General features: G+C 37.7%; 3 protein-coding genes across 5 annotated transcripts in view; 2 read left to right on the top strand and 1 right to left on the bottom strand.

The window, feature by feature from the left end:
• Positions 1 to 13,455, top strand: part of LOC112158741 (protein kinase C and casein kinase substrate in neurons protein 1) — a 41,400-nt gene extending 27,945 nt beyond the window's left edge. For all 3 annotated transcript variants that reach the window (XM_024292236.2, XM_024292237.2, XM_024292238.2), the window contains 8 exons: positions 2,983 to 3,139; positions 3,212 to 3,447; positions 4,821 to 4,976; positions 6,332 to 6,507; positions 7,844 to 7,964; positions 8,065 to 8,171; positions 8,554 to 8,750; positions 11,008 to 13,455. In XM_024292236.2, the coding sequence (XP_024148004.1) occupies positions 2,983 to 3,139; positions 3,212 to 3,447; positions 4,821 to 4,976; positions 6,332 to 6,507; positions 7,844 to 7,964; positions 8,065 to 8,171; positions 8,554 to 8,750; positions 11,008 to 11,117 (1,260 nt within the window). In that variant the 3' untranslated portion in view covers positions 11,118 to 13,455. The remainder of the gene's footprint in view (positions 1 to 2,982; positions 3,140 to 3,211; positions 3,448 to 4,820; positions 4,977 to 6,331; positions 6,508 to 7,843; positions 7,965 to 8,064; positions 8,172 to 8,553; positions 8,751 to 11,007) is intronic.
• A 1,282-nt stretch (positions 13,456 to 14,737) lies between these two features.
• On the bottom strand, positions 14,738 to 21,258 carry LOC112158742 (protein ILRUN). Its single transcript, XM_024292239.2, has 5 exons — positions 20,971 to 21,258; positions 18,780 to 18,934; positions 18,509 to 18,706; positions 16,530 to 16,858; positions 14,738 to 16,454 (listed from the first exon to the last, which is right to left on the bottom strand). The coding sequence occupies exons 1-5, from the start codon at positions 21,126 to 21,128 to the stop codon at positions 16,422 to 16,424; spliced, it is 873 nt and encodes a 290-aa protein (XP_024148007.1). The 5' UTR covers positions 21,129 to 21,258; the 3' UTR covers positions 14,738 to 16,421.
• A 1,614-nt stretch (positions 21,259 to 22,872) lies between these two features.
• uhrf1bp1 (UHRF1 binding protein 1) overlaps positions 22,873 to 24,066 on the top strand; it is a 21,049-nt gene continuing 19,855 nt past the window's right edge. The window contains exon 1 of the mRNA XM_024292845.2: positions 22,873 to 23,678. Within this exon, the coding sequence (XP_024148613.1) occupies positions 23,635 to 23,678 (44 nt within the window). The 5' untranslated portion in view covers positions 22,873 to 23,634. The remainder of the gene's footprint in view (positions 23,679 to 24,066) is intronic.

The following is a 24,066-nucleotide window of genomic DNA, read 5'->3' as shown; positions in this document are numbered from 1 at the left end:
ATATATATATATATATATATATATATATATATATATATATATATATATATTCTTCTTTACATAACAATGATAATCACAGTACTATAATTAAAATATGATTGCATTGTTTATTACATTTAACAATCTGGCTTTTAGCCAACTTTGGGTAATTAACCACAAAATCTTTGTTTTGTCTATAGATTTGTCTATAGATGTTTGAAATTTGATTACATCAATGATATTAATGATCCTTTATAACTTGAATCTGTTATTGTAGAGTATAAATATTTGATATTAATTCCTGAACCGGACATTGAGAATTCATGTAGAGAAAATGGTATGGTCGAGCTGGGGTGGGATTATATAAGTTCGTTTCCTCCCACTCCCTTTCAAGCGATCTAGATGTAATTCAATGTGATGTGTTTTTTCATGTATTATTCCTGATTGCTTGAAATAAACCATTTCATTCATTCAGTCAACTCCAGCGAGGTGGACAGGATGACACTTAAGCAACAAGTCAAATCATAATGGAAGACATAAAAAAGACGATAGACCCCATAAACTAACAAAGTGAGGTCAGTAGATCCCGAGGAGCCCAGATCACATCAACTTTCTGCAGACATCCAAACTTCATGTGACCTTCAGATTTGCTTAAAGTGGAGCATAGAGCAGGCGAGGGCAAACTTTTTGACTTGTGGGCCACAAGGGGTTCTAAAACTTGATAGATGGGCCGAATCAGATCCTTGAAGAGTTGAGAGAGAAACAACACTTCGAAAAAAACCCCACTGTGTTTGTTGTGTTGGAATGATAACAACATGAATGCAAATCAACTGTCTGCAGTTAAACACAAGTCTGTTTATTTGTGGTGCACCATTTAAGGGGAGATACAGGGAAATATAAAGCATTAATATTGATTATCAATGAAATTTATTCCAGTTTGACGGGCCAGATTGAGTGGTTTAACAGGCCACATGTGGCCCCCGGGTCGTAGTATCTCACCCCTGGCATAGAGCTTTACTGAATGCTTTTCCATGGCTAAGCAGCTGCATCCAAACTGTACACAAGCACACAAGAAGTAAATGAACACCTTTAATTTTAGTTATCCCGCTATTTCTCTTTTGGGGTCAAGGGGTTGCTGGAGTCTGTCCTTGCTACTTGTGGGTAAAGGCGGGGTTCACACCGGCAGGCTACCACTCTATAACAAGGCTTAAACACAAAACCAACAATCAAAATCCGACTACTACTAAAGGACTACTTACTTCAGTCTTTATGATATATTCCCTTTATGCAGTTTTTAAGTCAGAAACTCGTTTATCAGCATTGATCTGATGAGTTTGGATCAGAATTTCTTTCCCAATATTTTTCTCAAACAGCAAAGCTTCCTTTCAGAGGGCCAGTTTGATTTCCTTAGCTCCTGAAATTGACTATAACTATCATGCAATGGCTACTCTTCTCAAATGTTTTATATAATGGCAGGTGAATATTGTTTACACTACTGAAAACATATTAGGAGGATGCTTAGACCAAAAATCTAGAGAAATGAAGATGTCTATTTACATCTTGCATGTCTGTGTACATCAGGATTGGATACAGTGGTGTGCAGGACCTCATTATTGGACTCTTGAGCAGCAGAGATGTGTTCTGTGAAGTGAAGAATCACACTTCTTTCCATCTAGTTTTGGTGGACAAAGTACCAGACAGAATTCACAGCCATTGTAAATCCTGGTGTGGGCTTCTTCTAAGACCCGGGCTTGACCCCCAGTATCAGTGAAAGAAACTCTTATTGCTTAGCAACAAGAATACACCCCCACCTTTGTAGGAACGGTCTGGAGACGGCCCCTCCTGGTTCAGTTTAACTCCACACTAGCGCACAAAGTGAGGACAAAGACATGGATGAGGAGAATCTGACTGACCTGGCCTCAAGCCAATAAAACAACATTGAGATGAATTAGAGGAAAAACTGCTATCTATGTGACAAATAAAGTATTTTTGTTTAGTTTCTAGAGTAAATTTATTTTTTACACTTGATAAAAGACAAAACCAACTTATTTTCCAGTTAGATGTGACCACTTGTTTTAAGATTAATATAATTTGATCTTAAAAACGTCTTATTTTAAGTAATATCTATAAAATAAAATTTTTATTTAGTTACTTGTGTTATATAAAATTCTGACAACTTCATCTTAAAATGTGATTTTGTAGTCTTATTTTAATTGGTCTAATATTAAGGATAGTTGGATTTCTGTAGCCCCTAAAATAGTGGAAAAAGTAAAATTACACATGTATGTAAACAAAATAACCAACTTTAAAGATATAATACATTTTTTTTTTACAAAAAACAATTTTTAAAGACATACAATTCCCAATTACTAGACCATTATGCCTAAATATGAGTGTTTTTAACTTATTTCAAGATAAAACTTTCTCTTAGAAGAGTTAAAGTATTTGTACCTGGACGAACTCTTCTAGCCAAAGGGGCGGAGCCTTTGGGGGGAAGTTGCCACTCCCTCTAGACATTTTTCCGTGTTAATATTTGTTTTATTACTGACAAAGATTAAGAATCATGGCTTTAACAGAAAATGCTGAAAGAAGAATCCAAATCAAAAGCATTTTTTGTGTTTTTGATCCTTTCTTCATAACGACCTTACACTCCTCTGATCTCATTTGCCACTCCCCTCATATAAAATGTTCTAGCTCCACCACTGACAAGTTCCATTAAATCTATTCACTTATAACAAGTAAAAACATCTCATATTCTAGATATTTTAGCTTGTTTTTAAAAGGATATTTGTTCTAGTGCAATCCTTCCTGTCTAAGCAAACATGTCCACAAAGGCTCCAAAGCTTTCCCAGAAAACTATAGTTATTGCTGTTTGCAAAAGCAGATAGCCCTTTAACTGATGTTTTTCTCATGAGAAACACATCATTACAGAGTTATAATGTGTGTTTTTTTATTTATTTGAGAAACAAAAAAGATTAACTTTAGTTTTTTCTCTGAGTTCAGGTGGGGAACTACAAACGTGCTGTCAAGAGATTTGACGACGGCCATCGGCTCTGCAATGACCTCATGGGCTGCCTGCAGGAACGTGCCAAGATAGAAAAAGCCTACGGAGATCAGCTCACCGCTTGGTCCAAAAGATGGAGACAACTCATTGAGAAAGGTCAGCTTTTCTGGTTGCTCCACAAAGACGCTCCACGTTTCGATCCAAACAAATGATTCGTGTGGCTCTCAGGTCCGCAGTACGGCTCCGTGGAGAGAGCCTGGCTAGCTGTGATGACCGAGGCAGAAAAAGTCAGCGAACTGCACCAAGACGTGAAGAACAACCTGCTGAACGAAGACGTGGAGAAAGTCAAGAACTGGCAGAAGGAGGCGTATCACAAGCAAATGATCGGAGGCTTCAAAGAGGCCAAAGAAGCAGAGGAAGGCTTTAAGAAGGCCCAGAAACCATGGGCCAAAAAGCTCAAGGAGGTGAGGAGGACGCAGAGAGACTTTATGGACTAAAGTCCGTCCCTCATATTCATTTTCTTAACCCGCTGTATCCCTTTCGGGGTCACGATGGCTGAAGTCGGAGCATGGAAGTTAGATGAACTTATCAGGCTAAATGAATGAAAGTGAAAGTGAATGACAAACCAGATTGTAAATGTGAAAAATAGATTGTAAATGGCATTTAAGAGACACATTTATAGTTTATTGCCAGCGATGTTATAATTTAAAAGTGCAATTCATATTTTGTTGTTGTTACAATATCCCGCTTGGGAATTCTGAATAAAGGAGTGAACGGCGGAGCCATGCAGTTGTTTTGCTTCATGTGGAGTTTTCTCCATTAAACTTTTATCTTCATTGAGTTTTCTTGTTTTAATCCTTAACTCAGACTGTTTTACTGGCTTGGTAAGGATGGCATCTTTGGCAGCTATTCTAACGAGTAAAACGGTTTGAGTTCAGGATGAAAATGAATGAAGCAAGAAAATTCAATGATGATGAAAGTTTAATGAAGAAAACTCCACATGAATTAAAAAAAATATTAACTCATAAATAAACATTGTAAATATTGAAAAGGCTGAAAAATGAAACAGAAAATTTAAAAAAGTTATATAAACTTAAAAGAAATGTTGAAGATTTGACCAAAACAAATGTAAATTTGAAACTTAAATAAAAAGAAACGAATAACCTAGAATTGTTACTAAATTTAAAAAAAACACCTGCTCTTTTGCATCGTCAGCGTTTTTTTTGTTTTTTCTTTGTCTCTGGTTCTCTTTGCTCTCAGCTCTGATTTTACAGTTTGAATTCAGACTTTTCATGTTCAGTGTTGAGCCTAATGATGGACATTAGGCATCTAAACCTAAATCAAACTACTTTTTCCCTGTAGTGACCACTGGAATAACGTTAAATTTCAGTAACAAACTTCGTCCATGGAGTAACAAAGGACTTGTGATGAATATGCAAATCTCGGACTGCTCCTTCATTTTGACTGAAGATGTCAGCTCCAGAGTGGGGCCACAGCCGCTCCGACCTCAAAGCGGCCCTTTGTGCTTCTGCAGCCAAACAACTGGCCCGCAGCCACCAAATCTGGAGCCAAAGCAACAACAACGCTTTGCTGGTCTTCGGCTAAGAACTGCTTACAGTACACAGGAGCCAAGGAAAAACCCCTATGTGAACCGTTGAGCTGCACAGCATTCTCTGAGCCTAATCCAGAGATGACAAAATAAATAAAAGCATAACCAAATCAGTGCCCTTTAGAAACCTCAATTTTTTATTTCTTTTTTAGTCTATCAACATGTGTAGAGGACTTCACTACCTGCATGTTTTATGATGCTGACCATTCCTTGTGTTTGGATGAACAGATGGAAGCAGCAAAGAAAACATACCACATGGCCTGCAAGGAGGAGAGGCTGGCTGCAGCCCGAGAGGCCAACGGCAAGACCGAGGCCTCCGTCACGCCAGACCAGCAGAAGAAACTCCACGAGAAGGTGGACAAATGCAAACAGGACATGCAAAAGGTAGGGGGGTTTGTTTAGCTTCATGGGTTATTAAAGACCCACACTGATGAAAATCGTGTTTTTAACATTTTTCTGGTGATGGAGGACATGTATAAAGAAAATTAAAAAAAACTACATTTCTGAGTATTTGTTGTGAATTAGGAGCAGATGAAAAAAATGCAGTTTGAAAAGCGTAGAAAATACATAGAAAATCCTGTTCCAAGCTCTCAGGAGCAGGGAGGGGAAGTGGGGCGGGGTTGCTGACAACTAAGGGGCGAATTTCTAACGGGCTCCTGCCACTCTGTAGAAACTATGTCTTAGAAAATTTGATTTTAGCTAAAAACGGCATAATTATAAGTACTGGGAACCCTTTGGGGCCTGCAAAACCTTCAGTGAAGGCCTAAAATGATCTGAAAAGAAGTCTCCAAATCACAGAGAAATGTTTTATATATATATGCATCTGTCCAAAATATATTTTAATTTTAATTTTAATTGTTTTGTCAGCTTCTCTCTGCGCTTCTGTCGCTGTTTTTTCACATGCAAGTTTCTGACCAATCAGATTTTAGCCCTCACTTGTTGCTAGGTTCATGAAAGTCTGCCTTACACTCATACAGTCAGTGCTTCCGTCCTCAGTCTGCTGATTAAGCCATAGCATCATATGGATTAAACACATTTACGTTGATTCAACCAATGAGAATTTGAGTTAGAGTCTCTGTAGCTTCATGAGGACGGAAGATGAAATAATCACTTCGGATTGGCTGGTCAAAGTTTGCACTACCAAAAGCGAACTTCTTCTGTACTTCAGGCTGTATGCAGTAGCTGCACTTGGTTTAGTTTTTCTTTTTTATTTTTGATAACTCGCTGTTTTGCAGTTAACGATAGAAGAAGGCGGAGACGTTGATTTAGCTGTGGATTTATTGCATAAAGACTTTTCTGGAAAAATTGAACATTGTCAAAAAAGGCAGACCAACCGCAACGCTAGCAGGAAAAGGATTTATCCGCCACTTTCAGCCTTCCAGCAGTTCTGTCTGAACGCACCATGGTTGCTCCAAACCGGCAGGATTTCAGACAGCATCATTTCCCAGACAAAAACCGGCTTCATGACCATGAAAAACTGGTGTTTATTATCCTCATCAGCTTCCTGCACACATCCCTCTCCAGTTTAGCACAGCGGTTTGATTCACGTATAACAGGATGGTGTTAGAAAGATAAAATAGTTCAAATGAACAAGGATGGTTTCGACGGAGGACAACTGAAATCCATTGACCACCACTGTTTTAGAGTAGATCAAAAGATGATTGGAGTGTAATAAATTACAAAGCAGATGTCAAGGAATAATTCTTATTCATGAAGTTCTTTTGTCTCGTCTCCTCCAGGCTAAGGAGAAGTATGAGAAGTCTCTGGATGAGCTGAACAAATGCACTCCGCAGTACATGGAGTCCATGGACCAGGTGTTTGACCAGTGCCAGCAGCATGAAGTCAAGAGGCTGACCTTTCTCAAGGAGGCCTTGCTGGATATCAAACGCCATCTTAACCTCACTGAAAACCAAAGGTTAGTCCCGTCCATGAAAACAACAACATTTTATGCCCTAATTTCCACTTGTTGCTTGGCAACCGGGTTCATCGCTAATATCACCAGTGGGCCCTGATATGAACGACACGGACAGGCGCTGGGGAGGAACGCTCTGTGGGTTGAACGGGCGTTTAGAGGATAATAAAAGGGAGGATGAGCTCATCTGCACATCCAGCCTCGTCATCCTGTGGCGAGGCGAGGCGGCGCCCCCACCCTGCCGCAGCAGGCGAGATCAAGACGGCCTCACATGCAGAGAGAGTGAAGAAAAAGAGAAAGTCAGTCACAGCTGGACTTGCCCACAAAAAGAGCAGCGTTTTCTTCAAATTTTGCAACTTTTTTCTGACTTTTATTGGTTTTTGATTGAGACTGGTAAATGGTGGATGTCTTGATTTTAGAATGAAGATGTTTGGATTTTCTTAAAAAAAAGAACAACATTTTATATACTCACACGTGGGTAAAATATAATGCTGTAGATGGATTTACGTCAAGGAAAAGTACAATTAAAATGGATGTCCAGAGGGCGTCTAAAATCCAGCATTTACTTTAAATGCTGTCCAGCCAATTAAGGATGCCCTGGAATGGCACTGAAAACCATTACAACATTTAAAGAGCAGATTTTGGACTGTGGAGCAGTGGTTAGCACTCTCACCTCACAGTGAGAAGTCGCTGGTTCAAATCCCAGCTGGGATGTGTGGGTTTGATTTCCTCCTAAGGTCCAAAAACATGCTCCATAGGTTAATTTGAGTCTCTAAATTGATGAATCTGTCCAATGAGTGTACCTCGCATTTGTCCAACAGTAGGGTTAGGCTCCAGCAACCCCACGACCCTGAAAGAGATTCAGAGAGTTCAGAAAACAGATGCATGGATGGAGAATTTCATCCTGTCCACACTGATATCATCCGAACAAGTACTTCCTTGTGATTTAGGTGATGAATTCATGGATAGTAGTTGTTCATTTTGGTCGATGGTGGATAATAAACAGATTTACAATCATTTAGTTGTGTTCTACCAATTGTAATAATCAGCAGAGTTCATTTGAAGCTGATTATTCTCCTTGCAGGCATCCACCGGAATTCATCCAGGGATGCTGATTAACTGATAAATCTGTCACTGCACCTACTTATTTTTATTTCATTCTAATGAGTCCTTTTTTTAAGGAAACTATGACACCATTATTTGGGTAAAACCAGAAATAGAATAATTTGCAGCAAAATATTTGTGGTTAATTTCTATAATTATCAGTCTTGTGAGCTACTGCTGACGCTCAGATCCTCATTGGCACTGAGATTTCCCTTTTCCATGTTTGTGCTTCCAGCTATGCTACAATATACAGAGAACTGGAGCGGACGATCCTGGCTGCGAACACACAAGAGGACCTGAAGTGGTTCAGCAACAACCACGGTCCAGGGATGTTCATGAACTGGCCTGCATTTGAGGTACAGCAGCGAACGCTTGCTTCCCTCTGTGCTGCAGCTTCCCCGTTCCCTACTTCATGTGTTTGAGCGCTCACGCTTTTGCTCCTTCTCCCGCCACCAGGAGTACAACCCAGACCAGGCTGCAGCTCCTCCAAAGAAGAAAAAACCAGATGGAGCTCCACCCACTCCCAGCACTGACCACGTGGCTCCACCTGGTGACCGTAGCAGGTAACTTCAGGAAATCTGTTGTTTACAGAAATATTTGTGTTTTTTTTTTGTAAACATGATAAAATAATCAAAAAAAATATTATTATTATTATCGTTTATCCACAATCCAAGTGCTTTCAATGACTATACATTTAGTGCTCATTTTTTATGGTTGTGTGACACAAACAAGATGCACACACCCCTTCAATGTGCTTTCAAAAATGTTTGATGCATCAAACCACTTCAGCTCCAAAATGACCTTCATTTATCAGTTACATGAAAGCAAACACATACGTGATTTTTTTTTCAGTGCCAGGAATACCTTTAGGCATCAAAAGGTTAAAGAATGACTTGATTGTAACTTTTTGCTGTTGGTTGAACATTATTTTTTATCATTTTTAAGTGTGAGCAGCTATGACAAGAACCAAGCTTATTCCACTGAGTGGTCTGACGACGAGCAGCCTGCCGGATACTCCGGCAACGAGAACGGCGGGAACGGAAACTCCTTTGAAGACGACTCCAGTGCAGGCAAAGGCGTCCGCGTGCGCGCTCTTTACGATTACGACGGCCAGGAACAGGACGAGCTGACCTTCAAAGCAGGTAAACGTGCAGCAGAGAACTCGGCTGATGGGGTTTTTGGGGAGAAGATGCTGAGCTTGAAGCATGTATTGCAGGCGTCAAAAAGATTCTACGGAGAGAAAATAGACTCATCCGATTTGTGTGTATTTTGTGTGTCTGCATGTTTGTGTATAACTGTTTTTAAAAACACATTTTTATATTAATTTGTGGGCACAACTGTTTAAATATAGTGGGAAAATATCAAGTTTTCACCAGATAATATTTACAAAAGCAGCTAATAAAAAACTCTGATGAACTAGCATTCTAGCAGCATTTAAACGCATCACTTACACACAAATCTAGAAGACATGAAAATAGTCTCACATCTGATTTGTGCATAAATACAATTTTGTGTGTGTGTATCAGGCAATTTGTGCGTACTTTTTAAAGATTTATCTCTGTTGCTAGTTTTAAGCTTCTGTTATTTAAAGTTGTGAATGTGTAAACCGTATTTTTCGATTTTTGTACATGTAAATACACAATTGCAAGAGCACACAGTTATATATTGTATTGTATGAGTTACAAATCAAGAACTATGCACACACAAATCCAAAGTTACACACAAATAGGGAGACACAAGTTACAAATCAAGAGCTATGCTCACACACAAATCGGATGAGACTATTTTCTCTCCATACATTTCTGTCTTCTTCTCTGTTTTTAAGCTGTAATTTAGTGAATATTTACTATGTTGGAAGTACATAACAGACACCATAAACTAGTGGACTCAAACAGTAAACAGTCCAAAAATGAGGCAAAAGAGGTCAAAATTAGTGGCTGAAATTATTCTTCCAAGACTCTTAAGAGCTGTGAGTTTACACCAACTTTAGCACCTCTTAAAATGGTCTATATGCGCGACCTACTTCTGTATTCAGTATAAGACAGCTCAGTCATTTCTGGTTAGGGCATTGGACTATTGTTTACATGGAAATTGCAGAGCATTTGGAGTTTACAGGATGTTTTTTGGAGGTTCAGGCCAAATGCAGATTGCTCCATTTTTTTTAACATATTTTAAGTGTATCCAAAGCTATATGTTGCTATTGGTCGCATATTTTTAATGTTGGCCGTCACGCAGCTAGAGCGCAGAGCGCAGCTGCAATCAGGAACCATTTGGTATATTATCCTGAACCAAAACCATAATCATAACCTTAACTCTTCCTCCAGGTTTGTGCAGCCAAGAACAAAAGCTCAGCACTGGCTTTACGTGTTTAGAAAATTGAGTGAATACCTTTGTCACTTTATTCTGGGCTAATGCTAACTAGCATGAAAAACATGTATTTATCGCTGGCTTTATCTTTATGACTGGTCAGTTGGATTTCAATTACTCCATAGCAGAGTGTTGATAAATGTTTATCAATGTAATTTTCAGTGTCAGGTAGAAGCAGTCGGAGACGTAACACCTTTCCTGAAACGCAGCTGAGAGTAGAATCAGTTGTCCGAAAGTCACTTCAAAGCTCATGTACACATAAAAAGTTCTGTTGAAAAGGTTTTAAGTGCTCAAACATTACAACGTTTTATCTCAAGAAGTCATATGATCATACAGTACATGGTGGCGTTTTGTGAGTGTTCCAGGAATGCAAACTTTGCCTAATTAGATCTCATTGTGTGACCATATAATGACCTGATATAAACCTGCACTGTAAGAAATGACGAAAATAAACCAATACCATGAATAGTACTTGAAGATTTGCTAAGTCCATAAAGACAGATAGCCATAACTGGAGGTAAACAAGCGGTCTTACTGTAAACCGGAAATACGTCACACAGCTCCGTGCTTAGAGTCCATTAAACTTACTTTTCAACAGTTGTGTAAGTAAAACTTGTTGCTGATTTGGGATACATAGTGGCGTAGTACTCGTATCTTTGAGCATGAAGGCTCTGGTTCACAAAGGGTTCTAAAATTTGATAGAAGGGCCGGACCAGAAGCAAATGCTTGAATAGTAGATTATTAATGTATTTTTAAATAAATGTGTACAAATGTGTAAACTCTAAATTGAAGGATCGAAAGAATTTTAAAAAATCAGAATCGAATCGATCCAGGCTCTTGTGAATCGAATCATTTCTGGAAATTATAATCGATACCCAGCCCTAGTGAGATCAAGCGTCGGCCCATTGGTGCTGGAGACTTACATGTGCATTAGCCAAAGCTGAGTTGGCTCCATAAACCCAAGAGAACTTGAATGTACATTTCATCAACCGACACAGATGTAAAGACTAAAGAAAGTGGTTTTCTTCCCAGGTGACGAGCTGACCAAGACCGAGGATGAAGACGAGCAGGGCTGGTGTAGAGGTCGTTTGGACAATGGCCAGGAGGGACTGTACCCAGCCAATTATGTTGAGCCAATCTAGTCATGCAACTCGACAAGGACACGCCACTGGAGGCAGCTTGAACTGTCCCGTCCAACCTCACCGCACATAGCCAGAGACTTACGAGCAACACATCCCCTGCCCAACAAACGCGCCAAGCAGTCTTGCCTAAATAAATCTTAGTAATCTAAAAAAAAAAGACAAAAAAAGACAATATATCAGTATACCAATATTTTAGTCGGTCCGTGGGGGTGGGTGGACTTACACGTTAAAAACCGCAGCTCTACCAGTATATACACACTAACCCACATCAGGACAGAGCAGGAACACTTTGCTTCTCTGTGGCTGCACTGACAGAAGGCTGCAGCTGGCTAAAGCTTGCAGTGTTGCTGCAGTGTGTTCTGTTGTGCTGAAGGGCAGAAAATGTAACCAGTTCTACCCATCTCTAACCTGCGTTGTGTATATACGATGTGATGCCATTTTGTGTAGCATTTTTAATGCTGTGTGTGTCATTCTTACATCAGGAATGCCGTGTAGTGTTAAGAGTTACCACAGACTGTATCCTTTCGTTTCCTCTCGGTTTTGGATTTTCTTTTTTTGTTTTTTGTTTTTTCCGTGAGTGTGATTTGGTCGACTCTCTCTTCCGGCGTGTGCAGTGCTGTGTGTTGAATCGTTTCTGGTTTTGCATAGCAGCATGGGCTATGCTACCACCCCTCTGCTACCCACCCCTGAATCCTGCAGCCAAAGTTTAGGCAACAATTTGGTGCAACATTTCAGCAAAAAAAAAAAAAAAAAAAAAAGCATCTTTCTGGACATGCTTCTGATTTCTAAAACGCCAAAAGGAACTGATCGAACATCCTTTTGCTTTTTCTCGGCATTGTAAATCCTTTGACCATATCATCCTCATGCAACACTATGGAAAGGATTTACAAGTGAATCAAGTATGAGATCAGTTGACCACCAAGAAATGTGAGTGGCACATTTCTTCCTAAGCTTACCATTTGTGTTGTTTGGTGAGGTTTGACATGCAAAAAAAAAAAAACTGTGCCTGGGACTCTTCTTCTAGAGCAAAGGGCCAATGGAGGCATGTCGATGCGTTACTGTGAAACGGCCTGGTGCCTGAAGATTGCACCTCTCCCAACAGGACATGAATGTACTAGTGACATTGAGAAGCTACAGGCACTAGTTATGCGGTCCCAGCTGAGCCAAAGAAAGACCCATCAATGATGTTTTTTTTTCTTTCCATGCGCTTATTTCACATTCCCCATGTGAAATAGCTTGTGTGTTTGTTGCTTCCCAGTCCACCCAAACGCCACAAACGCTACTTACTGACACATACTCAAATTCATTAAATGCTAACCATCGAGTTGCTCTTAAATCTGGAGGAAGGCTCTGTTTTTCGGATTGGATTGGGAAACAATCCAGAAGATGTGTTTAGCTCTCTGTCTGGATGAAGGATCCGACAGGCTCTCACACGTGACGAGAAACACATCACCAGCTCACAAGTCGTGTCTTAGAATAAAAGCTGTCCAGCATAGCAAAAAGGACTCCTGTCTCCAAACTGTCCCACATCTTTGATTCACACACACACAAAAAGTGTTAAGATATTCAGTACAACACAAGCGACATAACCAGGTTAATATTTTGGGGTATAACATCCTAATCATTCAGTGTGTATGAGTTGTGTAAATGTAAAATAATTTAAAAAAAGGCAAAAAAAAATGGCAAAAAAAAGTGCAAGCGATTGACTATTAGGACAAAATGTAGTGTTATACATGTAAATGTGTTTCATTCAACTGCAGCAATGAACAACATATTAAGTAATAGCACCATATCGTAGGAATTTTATTGCAATGGAGTCGTCGGTGTATCATACAAGCGTGACGTTATCCCACGCTGTCAGATTTGTATATGATGATGTAATTTAAAGATTATATTGTATTGTAACTGTACAACTGTGTTGAGTTGAACATGAAATCTAATCCATATTGAGGAAGTAAAAAGGTGTACATGTAAATGCTTTTATTTTTCTTTTCTTCTTTTTTTATGTTCAACTCTTCCTTATGCACACAGGAGACAGCAGCCAACGCTGTGAAAAACCCTATATTAGAGGTCCTAGAAGATGTTTGTTCATAGTGATGTACTTCTATCTCCTAACTGGTGTAGTGCCTGTTCATCTTGATGTAATAATAAATTCATTCAAATATGCATAAAGATGAAAACGATCACAGATGGTGATGGTGGCAGGGAGTTTGCTGTGTCGATATTGCAAAAGTGGTTTGAAAGGGAAACAAGTTTGTTGGGAAAAACACTAAAAACTGGTGTCTGTGGTTTGTTTTTGTTATTCTTCTTGTGATTATTAAAATATGGTTTTTATAAACATTAATTTATTTGGGGCCCAAGAGCAACTATAGATTGATAAAAGTGACAACTTGAAAAACTGAATTATAAGTCAGTTTTACCCATCATTTAATGGAAAAAAAATCAGTTCAGACATGTCCTAAATATGCTTTTATTAGAAAATATATTTGCATAAATATTGTGCAATTAGCCCTCAATCATTTATGTTTTAAGCTTACATTTAAGAATATTTTATCAAAACCAAAAGCTTCAAAATTTGAATTATTTACCACTTATAATTTGCCTTAATAGAATGCAGTATGTAGGACTTCCAACAAGCTCACTCCTGATTGGTGGTAGTAGTTGCCATAGAAATGTAGATTTAATTTGGCTCCAACATGGCATCCTTTATGTTGCTAGGAAATAGCAGATGAATTGACTGAATTAGCTGAAAGTAAGCCATAGTCTTTGAGTGACATCACTCTCACTCGGTCCAGTTCTTCTATACAGTGAAAGGTTGCCATTTTTATCTCTGCCTGTTGCAAGAGATGGATGGGCTCCAAAAATGGAAGAGTGGGAAACTGGGAAAATAAAGTCCACATTTTCCCAAAAAATAAATCTTTCTGATTGGCATGTTTGTAGGATCCAAGAAAAGCCTACATGTCTATATTTTTATTTCCTGTTTTCTCATGGTTACAACTGCTACAATCAGGTTAGGTAGTAGATGTTTTACAAAATAACAAATTTTGTCCTTTCATGATTACAAAGAATATACTTTTTTCATTTTTCTACAATCCACAGCAAAACAAAGCACCTTCTCGGAGAAAATATTAAAAGTTTGAAGAACTGATGAATTTATAATAGATTACTTTAATTGTGGTCTAACTAAGGCAGAGATTGTGTAGATGTTGTCGGTCATAAACAACGTCCAAATCATTCCAAACCAGGCTACATCTGTGCTGTTCTCGTGCTGATGAAAAATGTCATCTCTTGGTCTCATTATCACGTGATAATGAGACAGATGTTATCATGAACAAAATGAAAAGTAGATGTCTTTATCACAAGAAAACAGACAAAATAACAAGGTTGAGTGTTTGCAGCCATATTTGAATTAATAATATATTTATTGCTAAACCCCTACATCCACTCTAGCTGTAAGAAAGTGATTATTAAACCATTGGTGCGACATGCCGTGTCATAATTCCAGCACATTTTTATTCAGTTTTCATCCGTTTTGCTAACATTAGCAACACACAGCCAAAACCCTTCTGTCAAGTCTTAAAAAATATGTAAATAAGCTGCACACCACCACACAACGTTCATATTTTTCCACTTTCAGTGATAATTTAATCATACAAACATTCATTAAAAATACAGAGTAGCATTCAATGTTCACACCACCTCACTTGCATACATGTGCTGCTGCTGTAAGAGTCAATGCTAACTGATTCATTCCACATTGCCACTGGAAACTCTGGGTTTTAAACAACAAACACTCGACAGACAGACAGTCGGTACCTGGGATGACAGAGGGTAACATGCACAGATATAGAGCCCGTGGACTCTTGTGTGATCAGCTGTCGTCATCATCCCGTCATGGCTTAGCACCCTGAGAATTTACAGCTTTATTTAAAAAAAATAAAATAAAAATATATGCTCAGGACTGAAAAATACCCAAATCAAGCAGTTGCAAATGCTGAGACAGCTCTCGTTATGAAGGGTGCGTACATTTCCTGCTCAGATCAGACCATTTTAATAAGAACCATTACTGGAGGTGTTGCTGTGAACAGAATCATGATCCTTTCAGGCTGCAGCATCACTGAATCTTTAAAAGTTGTTTGCAAAAAGCGTCAGAAGGAGCAGAACGCAGATCACTCATTTAAACTTCCAGGTACCAGGTCAGTTAAAAGGTTTTAATTTGGATTCTTTGGGTGTATGAATAGATCAATGAGATTTCTCAGATACATTCATTAAATGTTGAATTCATAACAAGGAAAGAAAAATTCAGTGCAGAAAGACGCATTTCTGTTTCCATGAAGTAATCTCTTTACAGATGTGTATATCTCGACTTCAGTGTTGTTTTATCTTGATTTCAAATCAGACAAATATGAAATACTTGTCTTGGATTCTCTTCACAAAGGCAGCTGGTTCAATACCTTACAGACCGACGTTCACCGTGTGAATATCGGCAAAAGTTTCATCAAATAATGTGACTGACAGAGCAGGGAAATCATCTAAACACAGAAAATTGAAACGTACGCTAGAACTGTGTGACATGACTGTTGACACTTTTACTGCTATAATGACCAATTCATGCAAATGATTCTAACATCTCGTCAGTATTGAAATTCAGGTGAAAAAAGTTTTTTTTTTTTTTTAAAGTAAAAGTAGTGTGAAAAGACATGAATATCCTGTGGAAACGAACAAAAAAAATCCTCGAGATCCTGGAAAGTGTTGATTGATTTAAAAACAAAACAAAAAAAAACAAAAACACAGGGGTTTAGGTTTCAAAGAATACCCCTTATAAGGTTTCCAGTGATTAAAAAGGAAAAAAAAAATGCTGAACAAAGATTCTGAGCAGAAATTGAAGAATCCGTTGGCAAAAACATAAATGGCTTTAAATCCAAAGTCTCTTTTTCCAGGTGTCACAATGCACGCACATCTACACACAGCTCTTAAACTCACACCCCTGCTACCACGGTTCCATGCACACTCTGTCAGCTAAGAACAAATAAAAAGAAAGAAAAAAACAATAATATTAACAGGTCACTCTTTGCACTCGTTTTGTTTTAACTTAGCATTCATACGTGCATACAGTGGGTGTGGGATGTTCGTTCAGCTGCACGTCGCCTCCTGGCATCTCAAAATGTAGCAGAAAGAAAGTGTTTTTGATCTCAACTATTTCCATCATAAAGCCACTTGGTTGTTTTTTTTTATTATTATTATAGTTGTGACAGGTTCCAGAGGTACGATTTAGTGCTGCTTTAGTGTGAGAAGTCCCTTGGTTTAAGAGTGCCCAAAAGGAGAGGGCTCCTGGATCTGTGAAACAAAGGAGAGGGAGTTTTTAAAAGACAAGGCCATTAATGAAAAAAACAAACAAACTTGAACTCTTACCTGGTTACAAGAGACTATAGACAGATTGCTTTGTAGACTATTTGCTACTAAATCCACAGAGTTGTTTGAAAGTCCGTTCTGGTCCTGCTGCAGCTGGTGTGGGCCCTCCTGCCAGCGCTCCTCTGCGCCTCTATGGCTGCTGTCACTGTTCAGGTGATTGTTGTTGCTGCTGCTGGGGCACTTGCTTTTCTGTGGCGAGGCGAAGGGGTTGTAGTCACCCTCCAGGCTGCGGTGAGGCTGGGTGTTGAACTCCGCTTGGAAGGAGGACAGCTGCTGCGTAACGCCAAGGAGTCCTCCAACCTCCACGCTCAGGATCACCCAGATGACGTCTGTGGAGGGAAGCAACCAGCAGCCTTAGAGATGGGGCTGGATATCGCCAAGAATTTCCAGAATAAATTTCATTCACTAGAGCCTGGATCGATTAAAATTAGATTTTTTTTCCCCGATTCTTTCAATCCACTCAATTCAATTTGATTCAACTCAAATTTTAGTTTACACAGTTTACATATTAAGACACGTTTGCTTTGAAATACATTAATAATGTAAATATGTTTTGAAGATAATCATATTAATCTATATAGTTCACCAATTATAAAATGTGTTAGTGAAATTATAATGAGATTGTTAATAGCATACAGTTTTACATGGATTCTCAAACAGAGAAGCTCCACCAAATATTATCTCTCTCCTTGGAGGGCGTTTCAGTTTGGCCACTAGGTGGCGATCGCACAATAGAATTACATCTTATTCCAGAAGAAGAAAGTATGAGCAAAAAAAATGTGTTTAGATCCCAAATGGTTACTTTAAAACATTTTTTCCTTCAAAGAGTTTGAAAAATTCATGGTTGTGAGTAAATTAAGATGTTTTCGGCTCATATAGGTCGACTGAGCGATAGCTTTAGCCATTCTATGGGAAATCCTATCATACATTAGCATGAAGCTAGCAGACTTTAGCTTTATAGGTTAGATCGATCTCTACTTTTATGGATTGATTACTGATCTATTAAGCTTAGATTGATTCATCGATTTTTATCAACCCAGCCCAACTCAGAAACGCAATGCAAGTTCTATCTTACACAAAAATCTGCAACAAAACAGTAATTGAAGGAACTTACATAGCTGCAAAAAATATGCAAATTAATATTTAAAGCATTCTGTAAAATAGTGGCTGGTCTCTTGAACTTTGAGTTTCTATCAAACTTAGGGAAAAAGTGATTTTTTTTAAATAATCAGATTTCCCCTATTTTTAATCAGATCAAAATTTAAAGTTCACTACTAGAACATTTTTGGACAAAAAAAAAAAAAAAAAAACTTTTTGTGGTCTAACAATACAGTTGACTCCAGTGTGGTTTTGGATCTTAGTGACTATTGTGAAACGCCTGTCATTTTCTGACAAAGATTTACTTCAAACCAATATTTAAGTCACTAATTCTGGGTTCAGCGTTCGCTTCTACAGGAGGCAAGCAGTTCTCTGTCTGCGCTCAAGGTAGGTTGCACAACATAGCCGACATGATGACGTTTGACATTTTCAGCAATTGTAGCAACACGATCAAAGCAAAACTTTATGAAACAAACTTGTGTCAGAAATGTTGTTATTTTCTGATACTGACAAATGGCTTTTAATGCAATTTTATGTCCATATTATCATGAATCCTTATTGAAGATATATATTTTTTTCTCACTCAAGCTCTGAATTATACCCTAAAATGAATCAAATGCAACTCCACCGACATACTCAATAATCTCTAAAGCCAATTACACACACAACTTAAACTCGCAGGATGAAAATGTAATAAATGAAATAAAAATGTAAAATAAGAACTTGGTAGTAGACATCAAACACCCCCTCTTATAAAATATGGATTATGTTTTATTTTTGCCTTCAAATATTCTCTAACCAGTCCGGTACACAGATATGGGTCATTACTAACTACTTTTATTTGTTGCTGTCCATTGTTGTGGTTGAAGTTAACCCCTCACCTCCATAGTAGAGTCCTGTTGCTGTGCACATTCTCCACTGACCCTGGTACATGCCAGGGGAAACTGGGCTGTGCATCTGTACACTGACATCCGTCATTTCCTGGGGATCCAGAGAGCGCACCATCACCATGTTCACGTGTCCGAACTGGTCTCCTCCCACGTACTTCAGACAGACACCCGGAGGCCACGACTCTGCACCTACGAGACAATTCAAACTTCAAATCAGATGCCCGCCTTCTTTGACGTGACACGCCGACTCCAGGCGACCCACCTGTGTTCTGTATCCTCCAGGTCTTCGTAAAGGTTGTGTCAGGTGGAACAGATTCCCCCTCGCCGATGGTTACATCCTTCACAAAGGACATGCCCGGCGCACTGATATTGGGACTTTCAAAGTCGTAGTAAGCTCCAATAGCAGCCTGTAAATTCCTGGAAACGAGCAGGCATCCAAGTGATCAGAGCAGATTTTAATTCCAACAATAAAACAACAAAAATAAGGTCGTTCATAGTCCATACCACCCTGTGAATGTTTTCCTCTCGCATGGTTTGATACGCATCTCAATCAATTAACGGTCCACAAATCAATACATTAAAGATTTAACAAAAGTTTGTGGTGATGCGATACAATCCAATTCCTTTACATAAACTGATACAATCTAGATATGTATTATTCAATTGTTATTTAAAATTATACATGAAAATGCCTTTAAACAAATAAAAACTTTTTTAACTAACTGTTTTTATTTTAAGCAACAAAGACTAAATGTCCTTGACATAACAGCTTCAAATATTAAGCATTTTGGGTATTTTTGACTGTTTTGTTCTAAAAAAAAAAGCTATTTCATTTATTTATGTATTGCTTGAAGTGTTTTGATAAAAAAAAAAAAAAAAGATTGTCATGTTTAGTGAACACATCCTTTGCTGTGTGACAAAACAGTAAAAAGCGAGCTTGTAATTAGAAGTATTTTAGTTTGCATCACATGAACATAAAAAGCCACAAAGTAGAGAGCAAGACAGAAACAGAAATTGACAGAAACCAATTATATATTGTACTTTTCAATCAATTTAACACCTTTTAACCAATATATAATCTTGTTTGTATCTGTAGTTTTCAACCAATACTGCCGTTACTCCCAGGGCACGTCAATATTCCAATACGTATCTGAATCTTTGACATCTTTAGTAATGAGTCCAAAGGATTTCCTATATTTTTAAGAGACAATTGATGTTTTTTTGGTTCAGTCCCTTTACTAGAACAGTCAAATAGATGTCTTGTGATCTGCTTGTCCAGCCACCAAGCACTGGCCCACAAATGAGTCAGAAAAAAATAAATAAATAAAAAACAACAACAACTGTAAAATAAGAAATGATGAGGGTGCACTTAACCTAAAAAGATTAATTTACACTTGGATTTGCTTTTTATCAAAAGTGCTATATACACAAAAAAAGTATTTAATGCAAATAATCGATCAAAACCTTAAGGCAAAAATGAAAAACAAACTTATTTTGATTTTTATCTTAAATCCCAAACATCCACAAGAAACTTTGCTTAAGGCAACATACTTCCAACATAATCTTAAACAAACCCTGCACGAGAACTAACTTTAAATTCTAAACCGAGCTTCTTGACACGGAGGTCATCCACCAGCTTACACCCTTTATTTTTAGAAAGGTGGTTACGGAGGAGCGTCACGTGACATCCCCAAAGCCCTAATGTGAAATTAACCTCCATTGTCTTTTCGGATTAAAAAAAAAAAAAAAAAAAAAACGAAACTCAAATCTCCCGAAAAATACTTCATCATATTCATTTTTCCTTTCAGCCATTAGCGTTCTTTCATTTTTTGTTTTATTCATTGATTCGCCGGAAGTCTGTTTCCAAGAAATGGCGAAAGAAAAATAAAAGCAGGTTTCTACGTTAAATTTTTGTTTTTAAATTATAAAACATATATTACCTTCACCAAGAGCTGCCATAATATAAACATTACTAGACTGCACTACCACAGAAATGGCTTTAAGCGGCGTTAGACCTGACTGACTGAAGCGTTGTTGTTGATTATTACGTAACAGAAGCTGTGGCTACAGGTACAGCGGACACAAGCTAACGTTGCTACTAGTGAATACAAATAAGAAAACGACGAGTGTATAAACCTATACTCGAGTCAGAAAAAAATAAAGTTATATGAAAAAAAACTGACACTTATCACTACAATGTCCAACAATCAAAAGTCAGTCTCACTGACTCAGCTAGTTGCGATACTACATCGCTGTTAGCTAACACGGCTAATTTCTACAACCACCAAGTTTGCGTCACAACAAACATAAACATTTGCTATATTAGTTTGTGTTTTTTCTGGTTAGTTATTTCATTAAAGTCCAGCCTCTTTTAAATATAAAAACACTCGCTAGTGTCTTGAATGTTTTCTCATTGTAACCGCACAGAAGGCCAGACGAGACTCCGAGCTCACCAGTTGGTCATGTCCAGAAAGAAGGCGCAGCCGGCGGGGTTTAGCTGAAAGCCGAGAAGCCTCTGAAACTCCGATATCAAAATATCTTTGTCCGTGGTCCCCATGCAGCTGAACTTCTGCATGAGCTCCTGGTCCAGGTCCAGGTCCATGCTCTCCATAACGGAATCGCCCGAGCAGACACTGGGGTTCCGCTCCTAATTTAGTCCGAGGCCTCGACTTGTCATAACAAAACTAAAAAACGGGGCCGAGTGCGCATGTCACATGATTGAAACCCGCGCAGAGTCCAACTGAGCATGCGCGACCTGAGTTCACCAGACCGAGCGGGTTTTACTTATCTGCGATAAGAAAAGCACAAGCTTTTATATGTATTGTTTTTATTTTCTACATATCCCATCTTAATTTTTATTTAATTCTTAATATTCGTTTTAAATTGTATTTAATTGTTTTAAGTCAATTTGGATTTAAGTTTCGAGTAAAAATCTATAAAATCGATACTTGAAAGGAGATTAGAAAGGTTTGTTTAAAAAAAATGGATCCACAGCACGTGACCTGAGTACAGAAAAGTATTCATAAACTTGAATAGGGGAAACCAACATATTTGAAAGATACTAACTTTATTGGTATTCCCATGAAACACTCTACATATGAAAAGGCCAAAGTCTTACATCCACATTTGGTGGAAAAAATCCCATGTTGTCCTACTTGAGCCTCCATTTTTAAACAAAAACTAATAAATTAAAATGTCAAAAAAACATCTTGTACCCATAAGACCTTATTGTTAGTTCTAGTGAAATATCCACAATTAGGACTTTTGCACTTCTCCTACAATGATAATTTAAGAGCTACAAAGCAGAGGCTGCAGAATTACATTATTTGTAACTGCATCAGTCAACAGACAGAAACAATCTTTAATAATCTAATGTATACATTTATTTCTGTCTGAATTATGCCTTTTATTACATAATGCATGCTAAATATTGTATGTTATTACTGTAGTTGTCCCTGTCGACAAACTTCTACAAATGCTTGTTTTATTAATATTGTTTATTAAAATATATATTTGGTTTATTTTATTTTGGTTGGTTTTATTTTATGTGAATAACAAATGTTTAAAAAGCAAAAATATCTTTATTGATTTAACAAAGCTTTGTTTGAATGACTAGAAAATGGGAAAACAAAACTAAAATGTGTAGCTAAAAATAATCACAATTCTTTTCCAGGAGCAACTCCTGTTTCATTTTGCAATAAAAATAATTTTTGTCTTAAACATACCCAGTAGAAATTCTTGCCTTATAGGAATGTCTTCACAAAAATATAATTCTATCAATCTATAATGCATTTGATGATTTAAAAAAATTCATGTTTTTGGGGCAAAGTTGTTGCTTAGTTGAAGAGAAACAAATGTTAGATATTTCCCTCCTCCTATGGACACCTCCAAGTTCCCAAAACAACCATCATTGTTGCTATGTTTGACAAAATATGGAAACATAGGAGACCAGACACACATAATTTGGGACTGCTCTATTATCAAAGATTACCTGATCAAAGGTAAAGAAGAAAAAAAAAGATACCTTCAAACATACTGGTTTATCTAACAATATATTCAAGGGGAAACAAAGTATTCATATTTTATTTTATTAGTATTTGCAGGAAACTATTACAATAAACTGAACAATCATCAATCCATCAACAATAAAAGAATAAAAAAATAGTCTAAATCAAAGTTTAGCAAATGGACAAACTGACCGCCTCCTTTCTTATGGAGGTAGATGTTTACAACAAGAGATGGAGTGGAGTAATGATTTTTAAGTTTAAGGTTTTTAAAATGAAGAACCAAATTGATATTTCAATAGAAAAATAAATGTAAATACATGTGGAAATCAACATATAAAAGTAGCTCAATTTCCTCAAAATTGAGGGTTCTGAGATAAAAAAAAAAACAAAACAAATAAAAAACAGTAGGTCTGTTAAGATCTGACTTTTTTTTTCTTTTCAAAATTGTATTCATGTATTTATTGTCTTCTATCTTTGTCTTTTTTTTTATCACTTTTTGTTAGATATATGTGTGTTTATGGGATGAGGTCTTCATATTTGTTGAGAGGTTTAAAGTTTTTATTTCAAATCAATGTAAAATAAAATTTTATTAATTTGCAATTCCAGCTTTTATTTATTTGTAATAGACCATGTGGTTAATCATTGAAATTTAAATATCAATATTATATGACGAAACGGTTCTATTAAATAAAGATAACTATTATTACCATTACAATTATAAAAAAGTTAACAATATTTTTTGTCAAAATTGTTTTCCTTATTCTGAAGTATTTTAAATAAAAACAGATAAAACTTTACTTGAATTAAAAAAAAAAAGTATTTTAACATTTTTAACACGTACATCACTAATCCAGCAGGGGGCAGCATTGAGTCGCATTTGAGCTCAGATTCTATTTTCTCTCCAGGAGCCGGGCCTTCGTGCGTGTGCGCGCTCGCGACATGGGGGTTAGCTGCTGTCCGGTTCTTAGCGGCATAACAGCTGCTAACAAGATGCACACGACTAGTGGCATGTACAATGTAGAGGTACACGCGAGCTAGTTTGGGTTTAGGAAGCTAGAAAAAAAAAAGAAACAAATCTTCTGACGTCGTTCGTCAGAAACACCAGCAGAAATGGCGGGGATTATTAAAAAACAAATCCTCAAACATTTATCAAGGTAAGTGCTTCTAAAATCGCGTTAGCCGGCTAGCTCAGCTTGGTTTAGAGTAACTTATTAAAGCAAAAACCCTCAACAAACATAACGGGGGCTGAGTGTATCCTCGGTTCGTGTTGTGTAGGATTCCATTGAGGTTCTGCTACACATCGAAACAACACCTTTAAAATAACGCCGAGCCTTATCGGGGGCAGTGAACGCAGCATTCCCCCTCCAGCCTGCAGGATAACCCCACTTTCTCTGGCATTTCTAAAGATGACCGTTTTTATCTCGCCGTATGTGTTTGTTAGCGACACGATGTTTGCTCTGCCACGTTTGTGAACACAATTCCCAATCTTGGAAATGACTCAATCGTATTTGGGAAAACGTTGGTGCCCAATTTACCCCCCAC

The sequence above is a fragment of the Oryzias melastigma genome, linkage group LG7 (assembly GCF_002922805.2).
Source record: "Oryzias melastigma strain HK-1 linkage group LG7, ASM292280v2, whole genome shotgun sequence".
In the NCBI taxonomy this organism is placed as follows: Eukaryota; Metazoa; Chordata; class Actinopteri; order Beloniformes; family Adrianichthyidae; genus Oryzias; species Oryzias melastigma.
This window is presented reverse-complemented; position numbering and strand designations above follow the sequence as displayed.